This window comes from Apis cerana, linkage group LG7 (assembly GCF_029169275.1).
Source record: "Apis cerana isolate GH-2021 linkage group LG7, AcerK_1.0, whole genome shotgun sequence".
NCBI lineage: Eukaryota > Metazoa > Arthropoda > Insecta > Hymenoptera > Apidae > Apis > Apis cerana.
In genome coordinates, this window is record NC_083858.1 from 4,136,099 (window position 1) to 4,160,161 (window position 24,063).

A 24,063-nucleotide genomic window follows, 5' to 3' on the forward strand; every position below is an offset into this window, starting at 1 on the left:
AGATTAATTTTTAAAATTCCATAACAAAAATAAAATTTATTCTATATATTAAAAGAATATAATCATATTTTTTAAAAAAAATTTCGATTGAATAAAATTTACAGAATAAAAATTTATTATTTATTTATATTTATTTATAATTTTCAATATTCAAAAATTAAAAATTTTTTAATTAGCAAAATATTTGAATAAATTAAAATTTCTAAATTCAAATTAAAAAAAAGAAACTCAATCAGACAAATAATTAAATAAAAATTTATTGCTGGCTACTTTTATCAATTTTAAAAATCAATAAAAATTACAAAATTCAAAGCTTCCTATTTCTCTTTTTTTAATTTGAATTCAATTGTAATTTAATAACTTTAAGTATTTTAATAACTTTCTTTTTTTCAATTTCATATGATTTATGTTATAGTTTAGTTTAAAAAAAATCTTCAATATCGAGATGAAAGAATATATCAATGATTTGTAACTTCTAAATCAAATAGCGATATTAAAAGTTAAGTTTATAAGAAAATAACTGTACTTAATCAATATATACTTATAAATTCATTAAAATAATAAGCAAATTGTTTATGTACAATATACACAATATATATATTAATTAATATTTTTACATATCATATTTTTTAAATTTAGAATTTAGAATCGATCTTTTAAAGATGTCTTATATACATATATATTGTATATAAATATTCTATATAATACAAATTATATTTATTATTATATAAATATTTTATATAGTAATAAATTTCTTTATTATTTAAATATTATTATTTAAGAAAAATCAATAATATTTTAAAATTTAAAAATTTTTATTTTCTAGAATTTTTTAATAAATATTTATTATATATTTTTTAATAAATATAATTTAAATAAATATAATTATTAGATTATTATTAGATCAAATACTTTATTATACTTTTGTGCTATTTATGGTATCACATTTCGCATACACAAAATTGAAAATTTCATTTTAGAATTGCTGTAATCATTTCTTACTGATAATAAACATCTGAAGTGACTTATCTCATTTTCGTATCTAGAATTATCTTTTTCAATGTTTCGGCATAGATAAATTTGATAATTTTATTTATTATAAAAAAACATACTATTGATAACTTTTAAATTTCTTTTACATTAAACATAATAATAATAAATTTTGCATAAAATTCTTTATTACGCGCACGATTTTAATGTTATACTTTATATGTGTTATGAATATCAAATTTGCAAAAAGAAATTAAGAAATATATATATGGTCACATAATAAATAATTCAAGTTAATTTATCAAATTAATTTTAATCAAAATTAATTTATCTTGGATATTAATTTTTTTATCGATTTTCTTTTAAGCTTCGAAAATTTTCTTTTTACAGTTTATCGCGATCTTATGCCGTTTTGAACGACTATCTATCGTTATATCGAAGCACCTTGTATGTTGTTCCAACATATACAATCTATCTCTCTGAATCATACACCTGCCGTAAAAATGAAAGCTCCTGAGAGTACTTCATGATATGAAGAGACAAATGTTCTTTATAACCTTACAGAATATACTGTCAATCATTGTTTATATGGAAAAAAATATTGTTTTAAAGAAACCAAAAAAATATTGAAAAGTTATTTAACTTTAAAATGCAAAATTATTTTTGATATGAATACGTATGCTATTTCAATAATTAAATTACAGAAAAGTAAAAATTTAGAAAATTTAATAAAAATACAATTTTTTACATTCTATTATAAATTTTACAGAATTTTCATAGAATCCTGATTATATGAAAAGGTATCATATTTTCTAATTTTTATATAGTGTATTCTTTGAGAATGTTTGATTAATTCTTTCATTATGATTTTTTGAGATATGATTTCTTGAAATATTCTTACAACAAATATTCTTCATACGAAAAGATGCGCATAAAAATTTTATATTTTGTATAATTGATTATAATATATAATTATAATATATAATTTCGATAAAAATTAAAATAAATATGTGATATTATAATTGAATTATATAATTTAAATTTGTTTTAAATAAAGTAAGATAGAAATATATATATATAATTTTAGCAAAGTTTTAGCTAATGAATAAATAATTTTGATATTTAAAGATATAAATATATAAGTATATAAATAATATAATATAATTACATATGTTTTTCATGATAAAAATTATATAATATCTATTTCAATTAATAAAAATTTATTAAGAACATCCACTCTATAAAAAAATACTGGAAGAAAAATATTTAAAAATAATTAATAAAAATCATCTTTATAAATAAAAATTCCTAATATTTATTTTATTCATCTTTAAAAAAGAAAAGAATATGAAATATTCGATCTGAAAGAAAAAATGTATGATCGCGAACGAAATTTCATCCGGGTCTCTTGGATTTCGACGCGTGGAAAGATGATCAGTTTCGTACCCCTCGGACGGCGGAAGAGGAATTTTCGAAGAACGTCGACAGCCCTTCGCTGTCCTTCGTTAATATTCCGTCCAGATGTTTCAGCTCGCTTTAGGAATGCTGATGGCTGCAGCATTGCTTCAAATGAAAACAGCCATAAGATATATTCGATAACGCTTATCTCGTGTGCGTAGGCAACCGTGTGGAAATACAATCTAATATTCTATAGGTAAAGTAGCCGTGTAACGAAAGAAAATTCTTATGTGTTTGTAACAATGAGAATGACTTAAAAAATTATTAAGTGTTTATGGAAATATTTAATTTTGTTGTAGAATAAGAAATAAATTAACTAGGATTATTAAACGAATCTTTTATCTTTTATTATTAGATTATTCTATAGTTTCGATATAATAAAGATAAAATACTTTATTTATATAAGAAGAATTTTTTAAAGAAATTAGTATAAACAGATATAATAAGATATTAATATAGATACTTATAATATAATACTTAAAATTTTAATTCATTCCCTCATAAAAAAATAAGGAAAACAAATGAAAGTTCATGTAGGAAAAAAATATATTTGTATATTTTTGTATATTGTATATTTTTTTATTTATTTTCATAGAGAAAATAAATAATGCATTTTTTATAGTACTTTTATGCATAAAAGAATATAGATATTATGTTTTTATTTTTTATTTTTATTTTATAGAAAAAAAAATATGTTTGCAATGATCCACAAAAATATTTGAATACATATTGTAGATTTATATATATATATTATGTATATTACGTTTTAAAAAAATTAAAAATAGAATAAAAAAATAAGAGTTATAAAACGTTGAATAAAAATATATAAAAAATAAATATTTTACAAAATTATATATTATCATTTATTAACGAAAAAAATATTAATAGAATGGTCACTTCGAAATGATAGTATTCTAAATATTCTTCCAAATTTATTAAGATGTTTCTTGCAGAATAAAGTGTAAATGCAATTAAATTCAAATTTCTAAATTTCTAGATTTGAAATTAATTACTTGGAAAATTATTTTTTTAACAATAAAACAGAAATAATGCAAAAAATTATAAAAATATAATTAGAAATATTGACTGAGTTTTATATTTAATTAATCAAATCAATGTCATTTATGAATGCAAGATATATTTAATGTCTAATATATCATAAAACATTTATATATCATTATTTTTATATAATTTAATTAAAATACGTTTAATTTTTATTCCCAATTTTTGCTTTGTTACTTTGATTCTTTTACGTAAAAATATATTGATGTATGAATTATCTTTTTATATTATTTTTTAGTTCTAATCTATTGATTTCAAAACAAAAAATCTAAAAAAATTTGTAAACGATTGTCTTTTTTTAATTATTATTAAATATATTCCATCTCTTTCTTAAAACTAATTTATTTATATATAGAATATTAATGTTATATCTTCGTAGAATACGTTAATATATTTAATAATTTTAGAAATTCCAGTGCTAAAACAAAAATAAAAAATTTATATAAAAATATTGGTTAAAGCTTATTTTTAAATATTAAATTATTAAATTATTTAAGTTTGATTTAAACAAAGCAAGATAGAGTTATATGATAGTAATATGATGAAGATAAATAAAGAATGAAAATGATTTATGTCTACTTTTAATAAATTTAAATTTATACATAGTTAATAATTTTAATAAATTTATATTTATATATAGTTTATGTAATTTAATAAATAAGCTTTAATATTAATATTTTATATAACTTTTCTATTTATTTCTGCTTATCGAATCGATTCTCTAAAAATATTTCACAAATATATTATCTATACATATACTTTTATGGCTATATATATAGCGCGAAGTATTTATAAAAAATTTTCATATCTATACTTTTAAATTTGTTTCACATTTATACATTTTATTTATATAATTTTAATAATTTTAATAATATATTTAATAAACTTAATAATTTTAATAATATATTTAATAAACTTAATAATTTTAATAATATTAGAATATTAAGTCATATACATGTTAGTGTCAATATTTTTAAAAGTATATATTAGATTCATAAAAATATTCTATAAATAAATGTCCAAGTACTAACAATAAATGACTGTAATACATATCAGATTTTTATAAAAAAATTTCTTATTAAAGGAAAGAGAATAAAATATTTTATATTATTATGATTTTTTTTAATATTATTAATTACATTATTATTAAATATATCATTAATCTTTACAGAGATACAATATAATGAGAAAATATTTCATTTAACATATTTTTGTAATATAAGTCTCTACTTAAAAAACTTATATAACTCAATTAAATTTTTGTCCAAATGCTATAAAATTTGAGATATTCTATGAATATTTATATTTCTATGTTATTTAACATATTTTCAAAATTTTTATATATTATTAATCAACTCTATAAATAACATAAATAAAAAATATTTACATACATTATTAATTTATATATGATAATCATATATAAATGATCTATTGTATAGATATTATGAATTTATAATATTTTATAGAAATGTTTAAAATTTTTAAAATAATTAAAAAAGATAAAGAAATTATTATGGATAATATATATATTTATTACTTTTTTTCGAAATTAAAAATTAAATTTAGGAATTAAATTGCATTTTCACAAAACATATTTTTCGAATTATTATTAAAAAAATACAAATTTTTAAAATCTTAAGATTCAATTTTACCACTTAAAGATTAATTACCATCAGAATTTAGCTTACAATTCAGTTATTATTCAACTTAGTACTTTAATTTCGATAAATGAATGAAATTTATTGATTCAGACATTCTCTTTTCATTGAAATGAAAAATTCAAAAAAATATTGTTTCTATAAAAATAATTCTCTTTTCTGTCGAATTTTGTTAAATGTAACTTATTATTATAATAATCGAATGTGACTTTTAGTATAAAATATCGGTGTTAATGAAAAAAATATCGTTATAAGGTATGGTGACGCAACGGATTCGCCTTAAGCGCGATACACGGAACAATATACAACCAACGCACTATCAGACAGGTATGAAAAGTAATTAGCCTAGAATGAGTTTTTCTCTGTGGTTTCATATACGCGAATGTAGTTGACCCTGAGCATTATTGCGTATCAAAAGCGGATAAAAGTTACGGTAGAAAATGCTACAGCAATTCTTGATTTTGGTTTCATATGCATAGAATGAGATAAAATGAAATCATATAATTTTGATATTAATAAAATTATATAATAAAAAATTAGGATTATATTTGATCTTTGGAATTTTTTTACTAAATAGTATATAATTAATATTAATAATTTTCTTTAGAAAAAAATTAATAATTTTAGTATTCTTCATATAATATTTTATTATATGATTTAAAAAAAAGGGGGAAGAATTATTCTTAAAATTTGTATCAATAATTTTTTTAATTTATAGAACTATAAATTAAATTTGTATTTTAGTAATAATTATTTAAAAACTTGATTTATTAACGTTTTCAATATTGAATTAAGATTTTGTTTCATTAAATTTGAATAATGATATCTATAAAATATATATAGAATAATGATATCTATAAAATGTATATAGAATAATAATAACGTATTGCATATGAGATGTTCCATTTCACATGGAAAGTAATATTATTAAGCTAGAAAAGCAAAAAACATATTAATCTATACATAAATATGTAAATGTAATAAAATATGTACTTTCTTATCATTAGAATCTAACAACAAAAATATTAATAACTTCTTTTTATAAGAATTGTATAAATTTTTATCGATGAATTCAGAATACAAATAAGAATAATATATGATTGTAACAAATTAAAAAAATTTTAGTTATTTTAGAAATAATATCTTTCGGATTTTCATTATATCTTTCTTATATTTTAAAAAATTCCATTCGATTTTTCCGAAAAAGATATTTTTATCGATAAATTCTCTTTAATTATTTCTGTTTGATGATTTTATGAATATTATCTTTCTCTTTCTCTTTCTCTCTCTCTCCCTTTCTAAAAAAAATAATTTATTATCTTTCCTGATATTTTTTTCTTTTCAATTAGTTTTGATTATCCAAATTTTGATTCTGCGAAACGATCAAGTTTTATATTCGTTTCTTCATGACACAACTACCAACACAATGAAAATGCTTTTTGTATTATTTAGTTTCTTCAAAAATATTATTTTATAGTGCTCAGCCCTTTATTCATTATGTACATATATTTTTTTTATTATGATACTTAATCGTCATAATTATTTCATTGAAAGGATATATATAGTTTCATTTTCAAAAACTCAAGAAACAGTCGTATGCATTTTGTTTTTCCATTGCGTAATAATATCGAAAACAATCTTCTTAATTTATGATCTTATTTGTTCTTTTTTTATTTTACATTATAAAATCTTTTTTAATAACAAAAACTTTTTTAATTCTTTTTATTATCTTCGAATAAATTATTTTATATATTTTATTATATATAATGTTTGCTTTTTTTTAAAAAAGAAAATAAATACTTATTAATAATCGAAACAAATTTTTAATTGGCGAAATTAGGAGATTTTTCTGTGTAATATTTTTATTAATAATAAACTTATTTCAATTTTTTTTTCCTTTATATTTACTAAATTCATTTAAGAATCCTAATATTTTAATATAGAGAGAATATTTAATATCTTGTATAAGTAAATAAATATAATATGCAATTGATAATAAAAAATTATTATAATCTTAAAATATTAATAATGAATGAATGAAAACAAATAATTTATATTAGAATATAATATATATGTATATGTAGAATTAAAAATTTATAATTTATAATTTTATAAATTGAAAAAAATTTTATAAATAATTAAAAAATATAAAATTGATCGTATATAAAAAAATTAAAAAAAAAAGACTTATCGAAGATTTTTGTTCGCATTAGATATGCAACTTTTTTAATCATAACAAATTTTAATTATCAGTAAAACTTTGTGATTCCAGATCTTATTTTTATCTTTTTGTAAATCAAACATTACAAACATTAGAAATATAATTTCTGTAAAAGAAATATCAATATAAATTTAAAAACAATCAAAACAAAACGCAAGCAGATCGAAGATTTTTCATAAGCTTTTTGAAGAATCTCTTGTATAACATACTGGAAGAGGAAACTTTCGAAAAATCGTAAAAACTTACCTAGATTGTCAGGTTGGAAATGATGATAGCTCGCATGATGCGAAGTGTGATGACTCAGAGAAACATTGCGCATCGAAGTGGATGTTTCCTGGTGCTGCAATCTCTGTCTGGCCACCGCGATCCCGACTGGCACGCCACCGGCTCCTGCATTCGATACCACAATCCCTGAAAGACAGATACAACCTCGTATAAATTTCCACTTCCATTTTCGCGCCCTTTCCGCGCGAATATTCCGTCGGCCGGCAATAAGCAGGAAATGAAAAACTGTAACGCAGATATGGTGTTCGCAATATTCAAACCTTCGCCTGATAAATCATACGACTGTGCGTTGAAGTTTGAACGACTTTGCATGCTGTGCGATATTTTATAGTGAAATGGGTATATTGTGATTGAACGAATAATGTGATTTTTTGTTAGTTCTATTGTCTTAATCATTTTTTACTATTTTTGAAAGTATATACGTATGTTAATATTTAGGAATGAAGGAATTAGTTATTGCTATGTTAGCATTATGTTTCTTAAGAACTCAAACGATCCTCCACGTTATAAACGAATATTTTTTAGAAGAAAGTAATTAAATATAATATTTAATTTTTTATTTTATTTTTCGAATATCATTTTTGCAAAATCAATCGCAACAAAGAAAGATTTTTATTAGCATTATTATATTCTATTTTATTATTTAAAACTAGTTTTGTTTTTAATATTGTGAACAATTTTCAATATTAAATTAACATTTAAAAAAAAACATAAATTGTTCTAATATGAAATAGATATCTAAAACTATCTAGAACACCAACATTAAACACGTACAATGTTTTCATAGAAACGAAAAGTGAAATATTCTCCTTATGTTATACTTTTTTAATTAAAAAATCATATTTTGAAAGGATTACATTAAAAAATCTATTTATAACAGTTATAAATAAACTCTCTACTAATATATTCGTCATGCGCATATTAAACATTTTATATTTTTCACAGTGTTTTTCTGTGAAAAAATTCTTCGCAAAATAGATATTTTACATTCATAATCAGGAATTGATTAATTATAATATTAAGTTACTATCTATATTGATTTCTATTTTTATTATTAGAATAATTAAACTGTTGAAATAATTAAACTGTTTCTTATTTTTCTTTTGTTCTGAATAATAAATTTTTTTATTTTTGTTTTTTAACTTTTTTATTTTCTATTTTGTCTTTCATCCATTTTCAGCTTTCAATTTAATTTTTATGAAATTATATAATTATGGCTAATTTAACTGTTTTTCTAATATTGAATAAATAAAACAACTTATAAAAAAAAATAATCCAAATATAGAAATTCTTTAATTGAATTATTATTGAATTTTCATATTTGGAATTTCATAAAGTTAAAAACACGATATTCAGCCTATAAATATTTACAATCATCACAGGCAAATATATCAACAGTAGAAAAAACATAAATAAATATGATAAATATTAAAAAATAAATATGAAAAAATTTATTAATTTAAATAAAAGTTATTGAATAATAAAAAAATATTACGTTGATCCAAATAAAATGGTCAAATTCTTAATAAAATTATTGACATTTAATTGAAGCTTTATTGAAAATCAAAATTTAATTTAATTAATTTAATATATTTGTATCTTATTCTTGCATCAGAAAACAAAATTAGAATTATTGATTTGATTAATTTTGATTGTTAATAACAATTTTTTCTTTTATTTTTTCTGATTATATTTGAATGAATTATAATTTTTTTATAATAATAAAAAATTATTTCTCTCTTTAATGTAATCTTTTTCAACATTTTTATTAATTTTAACAGAAATTTTTTATATATTATATTAAATTTTAAATTTGTGTGAGAAATTGATATTGGAATTTAATGTTGAAATATAATTCATTACAATAGTTTATTAAATATGATTTATTTCTTTATAATAAGATGATAAATGATAAAATAATACATTTAAATTGTATTCATTCATTTTCAAGCTTTATATTGGCATGTAATAAATATTATTCAATTAGTAAATTTAATCAATCATTTTTAAATAGTTTTACAAATTTGTAAAATCATTTTATATGACATATGACTTTAAGAAATATTGTTATTTATACTTTGTACTTTAAAAATATTTATTAAAAATCTTGTTACATAATATTCTCTTGTGTAATGAATAATAATTTGTATAGTATAAAAGTAAGTGAATGAAATATTTATCTGAGAGATTATCAAATTTTTAAAAATAAATAGACCATTCCATATTAAATAAACTATTTTATACTTGACTATTTTCTTCTAATTCTTTTTATGAAATTTGTTTATATTAAATTATCTAAATATTAAATAAATTACTGTAAATATATTTTATAAAATTGTTAATATTAATTTTATAGTATATATTAATAATACTAGCACAGTTTTAAATATTTTAAATAAAAAGATATAAAAAATATTTATATTTTAAAAAAATAAATTTCTAGAGTTTATGATTCTAAATATTCATTTATTTCATATCCATACGCAATGTATTACTTTTATTATTATTTTTATTTATTAATATGAATTACCAAGAGTTGCATTCTTAAATATTGAAATATCAGAATATGTTCGTAATGATGATGATATGCAACATAATATAATAGGATAATGTAATAGATATAGAAATAAATAATAATAAATAGGTATTATATTTTTAATATAAATTAATATATATAATATAAATTTAATAATATAACATAATAACATAATATATAAATTTAAATTATTTTAAGCTTTAAATAATAATAATATCATTGGAAATTTTCAATATATATTTTATAATGTTTATGAATGTAATTAATAACATTCATACAACAATATAAATCATTTATTTTAATTAAAATTTTATTGTACTTTATATTTGTTATTAATATCATATGTATATATGTATATATTTCTATTTAATAGATTTATAATGCTTTTATAAAAAGAATAAAGTATTTCATAAAATCTTTAGTTAATATTAACAATATTAAGAATAAAAAATACAATTTTCAATATATATTTTATTTTATATTTATATTTCAATATATATTATATTTTATTATATTTTATTTTATGTGTATAAAATATTGATAGCAAATAATGAGTAAATCATATAAATTATTATGTAAATTATTTCATATTTTTTTAACGTAGAAGATTTAAATAAATAGATAGATAGATTTAATAAATAATAGATTTAAATAAATAAAAGAATTGCTATTTCAATATATAAAAATAGAATTAAATAAAAAATAGTTAGAATTAAAATAAGTTCTTCAAATAAAAAATGAACTCTGAATTCAGTCTGTTATGAACTTATAATATTTATAATAATTTACTTGGCAGATATAGCCAAGTAATTCATGCATCTAAATATTCTCTTGCATTTGAGCTCATACTTAAATAGCTATCAGTACCTATTGCTTTTTTTTTCATGAACAATGAACAATCAATGTATGTATCTTCCATAACGATCACACCTAACATCCTCTCCCTATCTTCCATATCCTCAAACACTCTTTCTCACACCATATAATCAACAAATCAAACACGCAAAATCTTACCTCTTTGCATTTAACATCAATTTCAAATCAAGAATCACTTCAATGCCACTTAAACTTCATCCACTAATATCATTCTCTAAACTTTATCGACACATTCGTCTCCACTCATACCTGCCCATCAAATTAATTTCAATTTCTTGTATCCTCTTCGACTTTTCCACAAAACCAAAAATCTATCAGCCACTGCTACTTACACAGTCAAGATACAGCCTATGCCAACTCGAATTGAATCAAAACGAATGAAATAAAAGGAAGAAAAAACTAAGAAATCAAAAAAAAAAAAAGTAAAAAAAAATGAAAATGAGAAAAAAGAAAAGAGAAAAAAGACTTCTCAATGAAGCCTACATTGACGATCGATTCCCGCGGCGAACTGTTGAAATCAGATCTACCGAATGAATTCTCACGACGGTTCTCCCACTTCCACAAGCGCGGCACTCTTTCACATTTTACTCGTTATTCCGCTGCGAGATACAACTCGCTCGCATGACGTAACATGTGCGGATAAACGTGGGTCGTGGATCGTTCCAATCGTGGGTGTGCGTGTGCCAGCGGGTACCAGGGATAGACACATAGGGTCGAGACTCTTTCGAGCCACGCCTTGTGTTTGCGTCGCCATGCGTGCCACGCACCTCCTACTTAACAAGGTCGTTTCTCTCCTTCCCTGTCTTCTTTTTCTCTTCTTTTTTTTTTTGTTTATTTATCTTTGTCATTCAACGATCTTCTCTCTTTCTCTTTGAATATCGTTCCTCTCTTTCTTATTTTTTTAACGAGTCTCGCTCTCTGTTGATTCGTCTTTCTTCCTCTTTGAAATCCTCTATTCTCTTTTCCTCTAACCTTCTTCAATTTCTTTTCTCCTGGTACTTGTACGTTTAGTTGGTGGCTGTTTTTTGGCATCTTTTTTTTTATTATGCGCTTTTATCACATTTGTCTTTTTATTTCTTTTTTTTTATTTCAGTTTTGTTTTTTTGATTATGACATCTTCTTGAAAGTAGTAACGAAGATGGAATGATAAGATTTTGAGAATGATCAATTATTTCTTTAGATATTAAATAGTTTTTTAATTGTAGATGTAATAATAATATAAATAAATATTTGTTACGATAGAACTCATTATTTTTTAATAATTTTTTTTTATTTAATCATTATTGATAGTTGCTTTATTAATGTTTTATTTAAAATTTTTGCAAAATTTAACATTATTAATAAAAGTTATATAATATTAATAAAATTAATAAAAATTAAAGTTTAAATTTTTATTAATTATAAAAAATTTTTACATATTAATTTAATCTATAATTCCAAGACTTTTAATAGAAATTTCTTCTTAATCATAACTAAAATTATTAAAATTATGAATGTTATTTGATTATATTATATGCAATAATATAATATATATTTGATTTTATTATGTCATTGTAATATTATGGCATTAATAATTTACTTTACTTGTCCTTTCTGTTATTTCATTTTATTCGTTCATTAATTTTATTGCAACTTATTTCAAGTTTGGATGATTTGATATTACAGAACAATATTCTACATAAAAGTCTCATATTTCTCTTATTATCGCTTCAAACATTATAAACATTGTCTGATTGATTTTCATTCTAGAGAAGAAAGATATATTATAATAATGGCTTTGTTAAATTAATACAATTAATCTCTTAAATGCTTAAATATAAAATAATTTAATTTATATAAAATATATTTCTTTACAATTTTTTAAATAATATTTTTTTAATAATAATTTAAGCTTTTTAAATCTTTATTTTCAAGATTTAACATATTCTAAAAAAAATTTTTTAAAGTAAAGATATATTTTATATACAAAATAATTTTTTTATGTAATATAATATATATTACTTTTTATAAAATAAATTTGGTTACATAAAATTTTTAAATAGAATTGAAAAATATATTACGATATTATGATATCGATTTCAATTCTTAAAATAGTTATAAAAAAATCTATATTTCGAATAATTGTTATGATATTTCTAATTAATATTAAAATCTATGATTCTTATTTCAATTCCCATATCAATTCTATAATCTATATTATTTTTTCAGGATAATTTTCAAAATAGAAGAAAAAATTCATAAAACATTTTAAAAGTTTTGAAATATTTTTATAAAATATATAATAATAAATAATCTCAAATATATTTTCTTTTAAATAAATACTATTTATAAATAAAATAGTATTCATTAATAAAAATTTATAAAAATTTTATTGTCTTATTTATAAATTATTGTTTGTAAATTACAATTTTTTCTTTAATATTATTCAAATATCAAGTTATAGTAGTAGTAGTAATTTATCAAAAATATTATAGTAATTTTTATCAAAAATATTAAAATTATTATAAAATTAAGAAATTTAATCATAATCAAATTCTAAATATATAAATTTCTAAATATATATAGTTTTGTAAAAAATATTATTTAGTTAAAATATATTATATAGTTTTTAATCAAATAAAAAATAATTGTAAAGTAATAAATAATGATAAATTGTATAAAATCCAATGAAATCTAACTTAATAAGGCATTAACTTTTCTATTTTATTGTTTATAATATATAAAAATGCAATTGCACTCAAAATAAAATATATTCGAAATCTAAGTTTTAATAAATTAAATATAATAAATCAATGAAATCTAATCTAATCTAATCTAATCTAATCAACCTATAATTCATTAATATATATTCATTCATTAATTTTTTTTATTGTTTATGTTATATAAATATGCAATCGCCATTAAACAAATGTCAGAATAAAATATTGTAACTGTAGCTTAAGTTTAATAAAAAATGTTTGAAAATATCTAAGAAAAGTAAAATCAAATATATATATATGAAAAAGTTGTTTCGAATGATGATTCCTCAAAATTATCGAAATCGGCAAGGAATAATTACCAAATAATCATTTGTATACATATATATATATATCATTTCCAAAATGATTCCAAAATCAATTTTTATATCATTTATATTATATTTATATTATATATTATTATTATATCATTTCTAGGAGAGCTAGATATTTGAAAATAGATTCTATTTAGAAAACTTTAGAAAACTATTTAAAACTTATATAAAAATTATTTTAAAATAAATTTAAATCAAATAGTTATGAAAATATTTCTTACAAATAGATTCAATTACAGTTTCCGTATAAATTTTATAAGATTTTTCAACTCATACAATTTTAAGGTAGTTCTAAAATCTGTTTTCGTATCAATTTTTTTTTATAATTAAATATTACTAAATTATTGCAGTTGCAGATTATTATACGTGCATATCTTTTATAAAATTATTATAAAAAAAGAAGATATATTTAAATATCACTGATTTCTTATAAAGCATTACATAAGTCAATCATAAAGTAAGTTTATATCTCTATGTAAAAATAATATTATTTATTATTATATTATTATTATATAAAAAATATTAAGATAAATTATAAAATAAATTTATATATAATTATTATTTCTCAATGTATTCTTCGAAATATTTATAAATATTTATCATTATATTTATAATGAAAAACCGAATTGCATCTGAATTTTTGTCAATTCCTGATTATACGATATTCAGTAATAAATGTTTTACGTCTTATGTTTTCGAATGTTTTATATCCTTTAATGATTGGAATTTGCATTTTATTCGGATATATATATATCAATTCTTTGTGAATTGTTGAGAATAATCTTTTATTTAAAAAAATTAAGTAATCAGATCCAAGAATTTCGAATTTGAAATGTATTCGTTATATGATATTTCATGTATTAATTGATTGATACAATCAAATTATATAATCATATATATAAAAATATTATATTAATACTATATTATATTAATAATATATTATATCAATATTGTTTCTATATAACAATTAACTGGCAGAGATATATTATCACTTTCAAAATAAAAATTAGAAGAGATAATACTAACAAGATATAATTTATTTATTGATTTACGTGAATAAAGCAGCTATTTATTTTTCATATTTTTATATATTGTATTATTTAAGCCAATCTACTAATTAGTTTCTTCTTTATTCATCTTAATTAATAACAATTAAAATATATTGTTAAGAACATCATTTTTTCTTTATAAATTATATATAAACAAATGTCATATTTAATGAAAAAAAAAACATACTTGAAAAATATTCAATGAAAACACAATTTTGATCATTATAGGAATTATAATATAATTTTTCTAAATCTTGAAATATTTTACCAAATGGATAAAGTCAAATGAAATTTTATTTTAAAGTCATATAAATTTTACTTTAATTATATTTAAAGTTTTAAATTTTTTAAAGTAATAATTATTAAATTTATCATTGTTTATTTTATTTTGTAATCAATTAATTAATTGAATATTTCATTATATTGATCAAATCTAATACCAAAGCAATAATATCTCGTTATATTTTCAATCTTCGAATTTGTCATTTATCAATAAATAAAACAACTCAAATAATTGTAAATAGCAATAAAATTTTAAATTTTTTCTTTTTAATATAACATAACATGTTGTATTTATTTTTTATAAAAAAAAAAGTGTTAATATTTAATAGAAATATAAATCTATTATTCAAACTTTCAACGATAAATTCAAAAAATAAACATATTCAATATGAAAAAAGCATAAAACAGAAATCGCTGATCTCTACTAATAATTAAAAAGTGAGAAAAAATTAAACATTTCCTGCTGATTTTTTCCCTTTTTTACGTCTTTTCTTTCTTGAACTTATATTATATTAACTATTTGATACGAATCAAATAACAAACAAGATTTCCTTTTTATTCCAATGATTCGAATTTTTCAGAAGTTTCTTAAGAAAAGGTTTACTCGACTAGTCCATCATTCATTGGCCAATTACAGTTAATATTCAACCTTTTTTCACCTTTTCTCTTCATAGTTGCGCGAGAAATTACATAATCGGCAAGCATGGGAGGCGATATTCTGGACGGTGTTTTTCGTCGTCATTCTCGTGACGTCAACTTCTTTCCAGGTATTTTCTGCCTCAAAGAAACCTTCCCTCCATGTAATTTTAGATGTATTATCGTAAAAGCATAAGTCAGAATTTAAAAATAATTACACAAGCTCTAATTATTTTGATTTTATAATTTTAAAATATTTTTGTTGTATAAAATAAAAATTTTTTAATTATTTAATTATTTAATTTTTAATTTATAATTTTTTAATTCAACAGTTATTATTTTAAAACATAATATTTATAAATATATGTAAAATAAATTAAAAATTAAAATAATAAAAACAAATTAATTAATCAAATTTCAAATATTTTAAATAGAACAAGACAAGAAATTAGAAATAAAAATAGAATATTCAAAATTAATTATATTTGTTTCTTTTTATTTCTTTATATTTAATTTTATTTTTTTAATACAATAAGTTTAAATTTATCAAAAGGAATAAGAGTCCAAATCAATAAGCAATAAATTTTTTTTTAATATGATTACATAAAAAATAGAAATAATATTGAATTGAAAGAAGGAAAAAAAATGATATTTAAAATATATTTTAATAAAATTTTTTTAATATTTTATTTTAAGAAAATGTTTTAATAAAAATAATAGTATATAAGTATCTATAATTTTTATATTTTCATATATTAATTAGAATATCTATTTGATGATTATATGATATTTTATGATTGTATAAAATTAGTTCGATTAGAAATTTGTCTTTATTTAAAATAATAGAATTGATTGAATACAACTTTGAACACAAAATATTGAATATTTATCATTATTAAAATATTATCAAATATTTTGTTTACTCGATCTAATAACTATCATATATTATATTTATGAATAATGCAAGTAAAAATTTGAAGTATCTAATTTAAAAAAATAATAAGCATTTATTTTAGGTTAGAAGAAAATGTTACCCTTAGAACAACATGATATTATAAGATAAATTCTAGATCACAAAAATGAGAAAAAAATAAAAGGCAAATTACATTAATTAAAAATGAAAATTGGCAATAGTGTATTAAAATTTCTCATTCATTAGAATATTTGAATGATATTTTTCAATCAACAACAATTTTATGGTCTTTTTAAAATAAACTATTTGACTAATACTATTTAATAACGATCAATTTTTACAATATTAACAATCAGTATTATTTATAATTTCAAACAAGAATAATAATATTATCAGATTTTAATGTGAAAAGAATAAAAAAATAAATTGCATTTAAATGTACAATTTTCAAAATTTAAAATCGGAGTTCAAAAATTTTATTCTATTTTTTTTAACTCCTTTTTAAGTTAGAAATTACTTTCTTTCTTATTATATATTATATTATATCATGAAGATATATTGTTTTCTATTCTATATTTTAATATTATTTTTTTTATATTTTACAGAATGTTCCTCCAAAAATATATATATTTTGAATGATTTATATTTTTAATTTTCATTCTTGTCATATATTGAAATATGAAATATTTTGGGAATGAGAAGGACTTTTATTTTTAATAAGATGTTGCTCATAATTTTATTGCCATTATAATATGAGAACTTATCTTGATGAAATTTATCTAATTAAATTTAATTTATGTTTTAAATTATAAATTTAAAAAAATAGAAGACAGATAAATTGAATGTAAAAATAAAATTGAATATTGTCCATGATCTCTAAACTTCATATCTATAAATTTTTTTTATAAAATTTTATCGAAAAGAAAGTTTATGATTGAAAGGCGGAATATAATATTTATAAACTGAGATTAATTATTGAAAGTAAATACCGAAACATCAAACTAAATGATTTGTTCCGTTATTACGATTTCATTTCTCAACATTATCAATAGTATCTAACTCAAAACAGCTATTAATTTGAACATTTGTAATACGTAAAAGAATTCTATGATTTGTCTTTTTTAATTTAGAATTTTAATTTTATTTGCATATATAATTTATAAAAGCATATACTATTTTATAAAAAATTTCACTTAATGCGAAAATTCTAATTTTAATTTTTGTACATGTAGAGCATAATAGGTTACATATAAAAGAATTTGATAGGAATAAAATAGTGTTCAAATATTTTCATAAATCATATGTATAATATTATATTTAATAAATTATTTATAACTTATAATAATTCAACGTATATATTTTTTTGAAATTTGTTTTCGAAACACTAGAAATTTGAATGAAAAAATCGCTCTTCGTTTTCAGAACTCAGAACTCAGAATTCAGAACTCCAAAACTTCTTACATGGAATAAAAAAGCTATAAATTGTAACAAAATTACAAACATAACGTTTCAAATGCAACAAAGCACCAGTTTTCCACAAAGGATTCTAATTCGATCAACGATTTGAAATTGATTTCACGTCATTCGAATTGAACGATGTTTGCCACTTCGTAGAGAAACACACATTGATATCACGAAAGGAAACATCATTGCAACTTTTATAGTCACAAAATAAACCATCGAATAAAATTGTTTTACCATATTAATTATTATTATTGAAGAAGAAGAAAACTGTGAAAACTATCCTAGAAAAAAAAGAATTTGAAATTAAAATTCTATAAATCCGGTGATCAATTTGGCAACAATAGCTCGAATAAAATCGATAGAAAGAATTTTCACAAGACACGATTACTTTTAATGATTAAAACAATATATACGATCAAATTTGGAAATAATTGGAATTTTTTATAGGAAATAATCTTCTTTCATGCAACGAATGAGAATTCGAAAAATTATATTACGAATGAAAAATATGAATTGAATTTAAGTAAATGCATTAAATATTTATCATTGCATTCTTTTACTATTAATATTTTAAAATATATATAGAAAATTAATGTCTTACATAATATTTTAAGAAACTTTTTAATTTATTCTATTCCCAATTTTTGAATATATTTTTTAGAAAAAGCTAAACGAATAAATAATTTATTTATAAATATTATAGTTACAGTCATTTGGTTTACAGTCACAAATAATTGGAATTTTTTATAGGAAATAATCTTCTTTCATGGAACGAATGAGAATTCGAAAAATTATATTACGAATGGAAAATATGATATATAAAAATATATAAAAATATATATAAAAATATATAAAATACAACATGATAAATTAAGTAATATGAAAATATAATATCTGAAATAATAATAAAAAAAGTAAAATCATTTAATATAATAGATGAGATAAACTTAACAAAATGAAATCTGTAATACAATAATAAAAAATATTTTAATATTTTAATAATTGTAAAATACACAATGATATATAATTATATAAAAAATTATAAGATGAATTTTCATTCTAACTCTGAAGCTTTGATCATTCGTTTATTCGAATTGTCATAATTATTTACAAGCCAGCCATGCAATTCAGGGGATATCAGTGAATTTTAATTGGCCACATTTTATTACTCATTTCCTTTTTTAAATCGCACTAACTGATGTACGTCATTAAAGAAAGTATTTAAAAATTTGAAATCACAGACTATCTTTCAATAACTATAAATTTTTCTTAAAATTTATTTTTCGCTTTATCTTTTCTAGTCACTTACATGATTCAAATGCAAAATTTGATAATATTTTTAATATATATTTATAATATATATTATAAATTATATATAATGTATATTTTAATATAATTAATATAATATATATTTTAAATTATATTTTTTAAATATTTATATATTTCCAAAGAAAAAAAATTAATTCAAAAATAAAAGTTTTTTATATTAAATTATATTCTAATAATTTTTTTTTCTTTTCTAATTTTTCTTTATTCAAATAATTAAGAATTTATTTATGAAAAATTATAAATTAATGATTAAAAAAAAGATATATTTATTTGTAATTTAATCAAATATGCGTTATATTGCAAAATAGTATCTCTTGAAAAATTTCTTAAAAAAAATTTATAATAAATTATTTTAATCATATCATTTCTTCCAATTTATCTAACAATCGAAATGACATTGTTAAAATATGATTTCTTATGATACTAATAATACTAATAATATCGCAATGATATTTTGATTGTAATCTTTCATTTTCATATTCTTTTTATAAGTTATATTTATCTTATGAATATCTAATGAATGTCAATGACAATCTATTTATCTATTTTAAATTATTAATGATCTGCAAATTCTTTGACATTTAATAATCATATATATATTTAATTTATGATTTTATATCTCAAATGAAAGATTGAAAATACAAATATAATATTTCTCAAAAAAATATCAATGAATAAAGTTGAAATGAATCAATAATTGAACTTATTAACTAATAAATAAAACTTTTCAACGAATTGAATAAAATTTTCAATCCAACAACACTAAAACTGAAAAATAAACTTTCGTCGACAATTTTTCGATTTTTATAGCTATTGCAAGTTTTAAAAATTTGAAGCATTCAACATAATTAGTTATATAAAATTCTTTAAGAGATAAAACAAAAAAAATGAGAAAAAGAAAAAAATAATTTTATTCGAATATTTACATTCGGGAAATTTATTCATCATTATCAATCGTTTCAAAACAATAATCGAGAAAAGGATTTTTTTTAAAAAATGAAAAAAAATCTTTCACTAAATACAAATAATTTAATCTCTTAAAATATAAATGGCTTGATTACATGTTGATTACATGTATTAGCATCATAATTTTTCTGTGAAAAAAATTTAGTATTATTTACAAACATATATTTCTATGCGCCTCTTATGTTAATCATCTTCTGTTAACGTTTGTGAATTCTTCACGTTAAGTTTAATTCGAAACAATTCCATTTGGAATTTTCATTTGAATATAGAGGAAAAAATAGAAATATCAAGTTTTTGATTTATACATAATAAAATCTTAAATAATTAAAACGATTTAAATTAAATAAAATAAAATAATGAAATTCATGACAATCTTTATTATTCATAATTTATTTATATAAGAAGTTTCTGCATATGTATATTTAAGAAAAATCTTTAATTTGAGATTTTCAAAAAACTAAAAAATTACTTATATAATCATAAATTCAGAATATTAATAACTATTTGATAATATTTCATATATTTCTTATATTTTTCATATATTTATCCAAAATTATTGTTTTAATTTTTTTAGTAGTATTTAATAACTAAGTGATACTTTGTAAACACAAACAAAAAGAATATCTCATATTTTCTATATCCATTTATATCGTCCCTATTATATCCCTATTTTAATCTTCGATTACTTATTTTACTTATTACTTATTTTATTTTAAATTATTTCAATGATAAATTAATCAAAAGATAATGTGCATTTAAATAAATTAACAATTATGATTGTTTATAACAATTTCACTATGTTACACTTCACAATTTTCACAACAGTTTCTTTCTGAAAAATTATAATTAGCAAGGACTTGAAAAAATTTGTAATTTTACTTAAATTTTAATATTAATTATGTATTTCATGATGAAATTTTGCGAACAAAATTTATCAATTACTTAATATTTACGTTTTGAATTATTAATGATTTAAGTTAATAAAGAGAGGAGATAAAAATTTTATCAAATATCTTTGACTATGTAATCGATTTCAAAGATATTAAAATATAATTTTGATTTATTTTATAAGTAAAAATATATAATAATAATCAAATAAAAAAAATTTGTTTATTTTTTTTTAATCATAACTATTAATATCATATTTAGAGTTAATATCATATTAAGAGTTTAAAGTTATTAAGAGAAATATTTTAATTATTTTTAATAATATAAATTATGAAACTAATAAAAATATTCTTTATTAATTTCTTTATTTTGCAATTGCAAGATTATTTGAATATTAATCGAATAATATTTGAATATTAAATTCAATTTATTAATTCTTTGTGAATTATTTTTATTTTTGATCATTTTTTATATCTATTGATTTATTTTATTTTAACATATTATTCTATTTTTTGAATATTTTTTTTATATTTAATAGTTTATTAATATTTTAATTATATAAAAATTACCAAGTAATGCTATTAGCATTTTAAATGTTTTCTTCTTGATCAAAAACAATAGCAGGATAATATAATTATTTTAAAGTGAAATTCATTACACACATAAATATATTTAATTACTTTATTTTCGTATAATTTAAATTTAATTTATTTCTTTGTTTCACAAAAGTTATTTTTCTTTTCATAAATTAACTTTGTATGAATTTAATATGCAATTAAATACTATGTTCACTATATAACAAAATTTTTCACAAATAAAATGAAATTAATAAACATGATTAAATTGCGATTTTCATTTCATTTTTTTTCATATTATTCATTTACTATTATTAAACTATTATTAAACATTTTTTCGTTTTTAAATATTAAATGAAAAAATTAAATAAATTATATATTTTATGAACAAAGCGTCAGAGATAATGAAATAAATTAACGAAGAATAAATTCAAGAAATTGAAATACAAGGAATTGCATAATATGTTAAAGTGATCTGAAAGTTTTCAAATTGTATGAGCAATTCTATTTGAAACTTTTTCAAAAAAAGTAGAATCTAGATGTTGGCTAAGAAACTTGTTTTATTATTCTTAAATTTTACGATGTCAAAAATGAAATTTTTCATTTCATAACAATCATTAAAATCTGTACATCATGAACTTCTAAAACTTCAATTTAAGTATCATCAATTGCTTATACTGTAATAATCAAATGAAACTCATATGAAAAAATTTATAATAATCATTCAAGGAAATTTTTTGATTCAAATTATTTATTTTCTTTTCTATTTTTAGAAAAATAAGAAAAAAATAATAAAAATATAATTATCTGTTTACGTAACCTGTATAATAAATTATTTTGAAGTAAAAGTAATGAAAAAGTAAAAGCAATTAAAATGAAAAATAGAAACCAAAAATCAAAATAAAAAGTAAAAATGATAAAATTATATATTATATCCTTATTATATTTTCTTTGATGAATTTAATTAAGTGAAATTATAAGTATTATAAAAGCAATTTTATACTTTTAATAACTATTCAGTAAACTATAATCAGTTTATAAATTTTATAAAAACAAATTTAAAAAAAAAGAATATATGTAAAATAATTTTTTGAAGAAATAAAGGCATGCAATTATAATTTTTAAACAAGTATTTAAAAAGTTTAATATTAAGAAATGTAAAACACAAGATATACATATATATCTAAAATATTTTTTAATAACAATTTTTTTCTTATTAATTTGATATATTAAATAAAATATCATGATGTGATTCTCTACAATATAACTCTAGGAAAATATATATATAATTTTAAAATATAAAATTAAAATTTTATAACAAATTTATATATTTATTTTAAAAAAAGATAAAATCTTGATATAAATTATTGTGTATATTTACATCTTATATAATCTTATATATTCATAGCAAATTAATATATTTTAAAAGATATCTTTGATTAAATTTGCGTTATGATTACGGCAACAATCTATAATAATGTACAATTGTAACAGAAATAAAATTATTTCATCCTCCGTTTCGCTTTAGCAAATGTAAATTTCAATTATTTTATAATTGTAATTTAAGAAATAAATTTTAATCGATATTTGTATATATTTGTATATATTGTATAATTGTTATTTTAATCTCTAAAATCGATCTTCCAAAGATAATCCATTTGAATATATGTACATTTGTATTTCTATATATATATTTGTATTTTTTTATGTATTTACACATATTTCACGCTTTTTTCATTTTTACTATTTCACTTTTACTATTCTTTTCAAATTTTACACTGATATAAAATTAAAATTTTTTTTAC

General features: G+C 18.7%; 1 protein-coding gene across 14 annotated transcripts in view; it reads right to left on the minus strand.

The window, feature by feature from the left end:
* LOC108002523 (uncharacterized) overlaps window positions 1-24,063 on the minus strand; it is a 315,743-nt gene that overhangs the window by 35,662 nt on the left and 256,018 nt on the right. For 12 of the 14 annotated variants that reach the window (XM_062077705.1, XM_062077704.1, XM_062077710.1 and 9 more), the window contains one exon: window positions 7,636-7,800. In XM_062077705.1, the coding sequence (XP_061933689.1) occupies window positions 7,636-7,800 (165 nt within the window). Of the gene's footprint in view, window positions 1-7,635; window positions 7,801-11,224; window positions 11,336-11,418; window positions 12,360-24,063 lie in introns of those variants that run through there. The other 2 variants (XM_062077715.1, XM_062077714.1) reach the window with 2 other exon arrangements.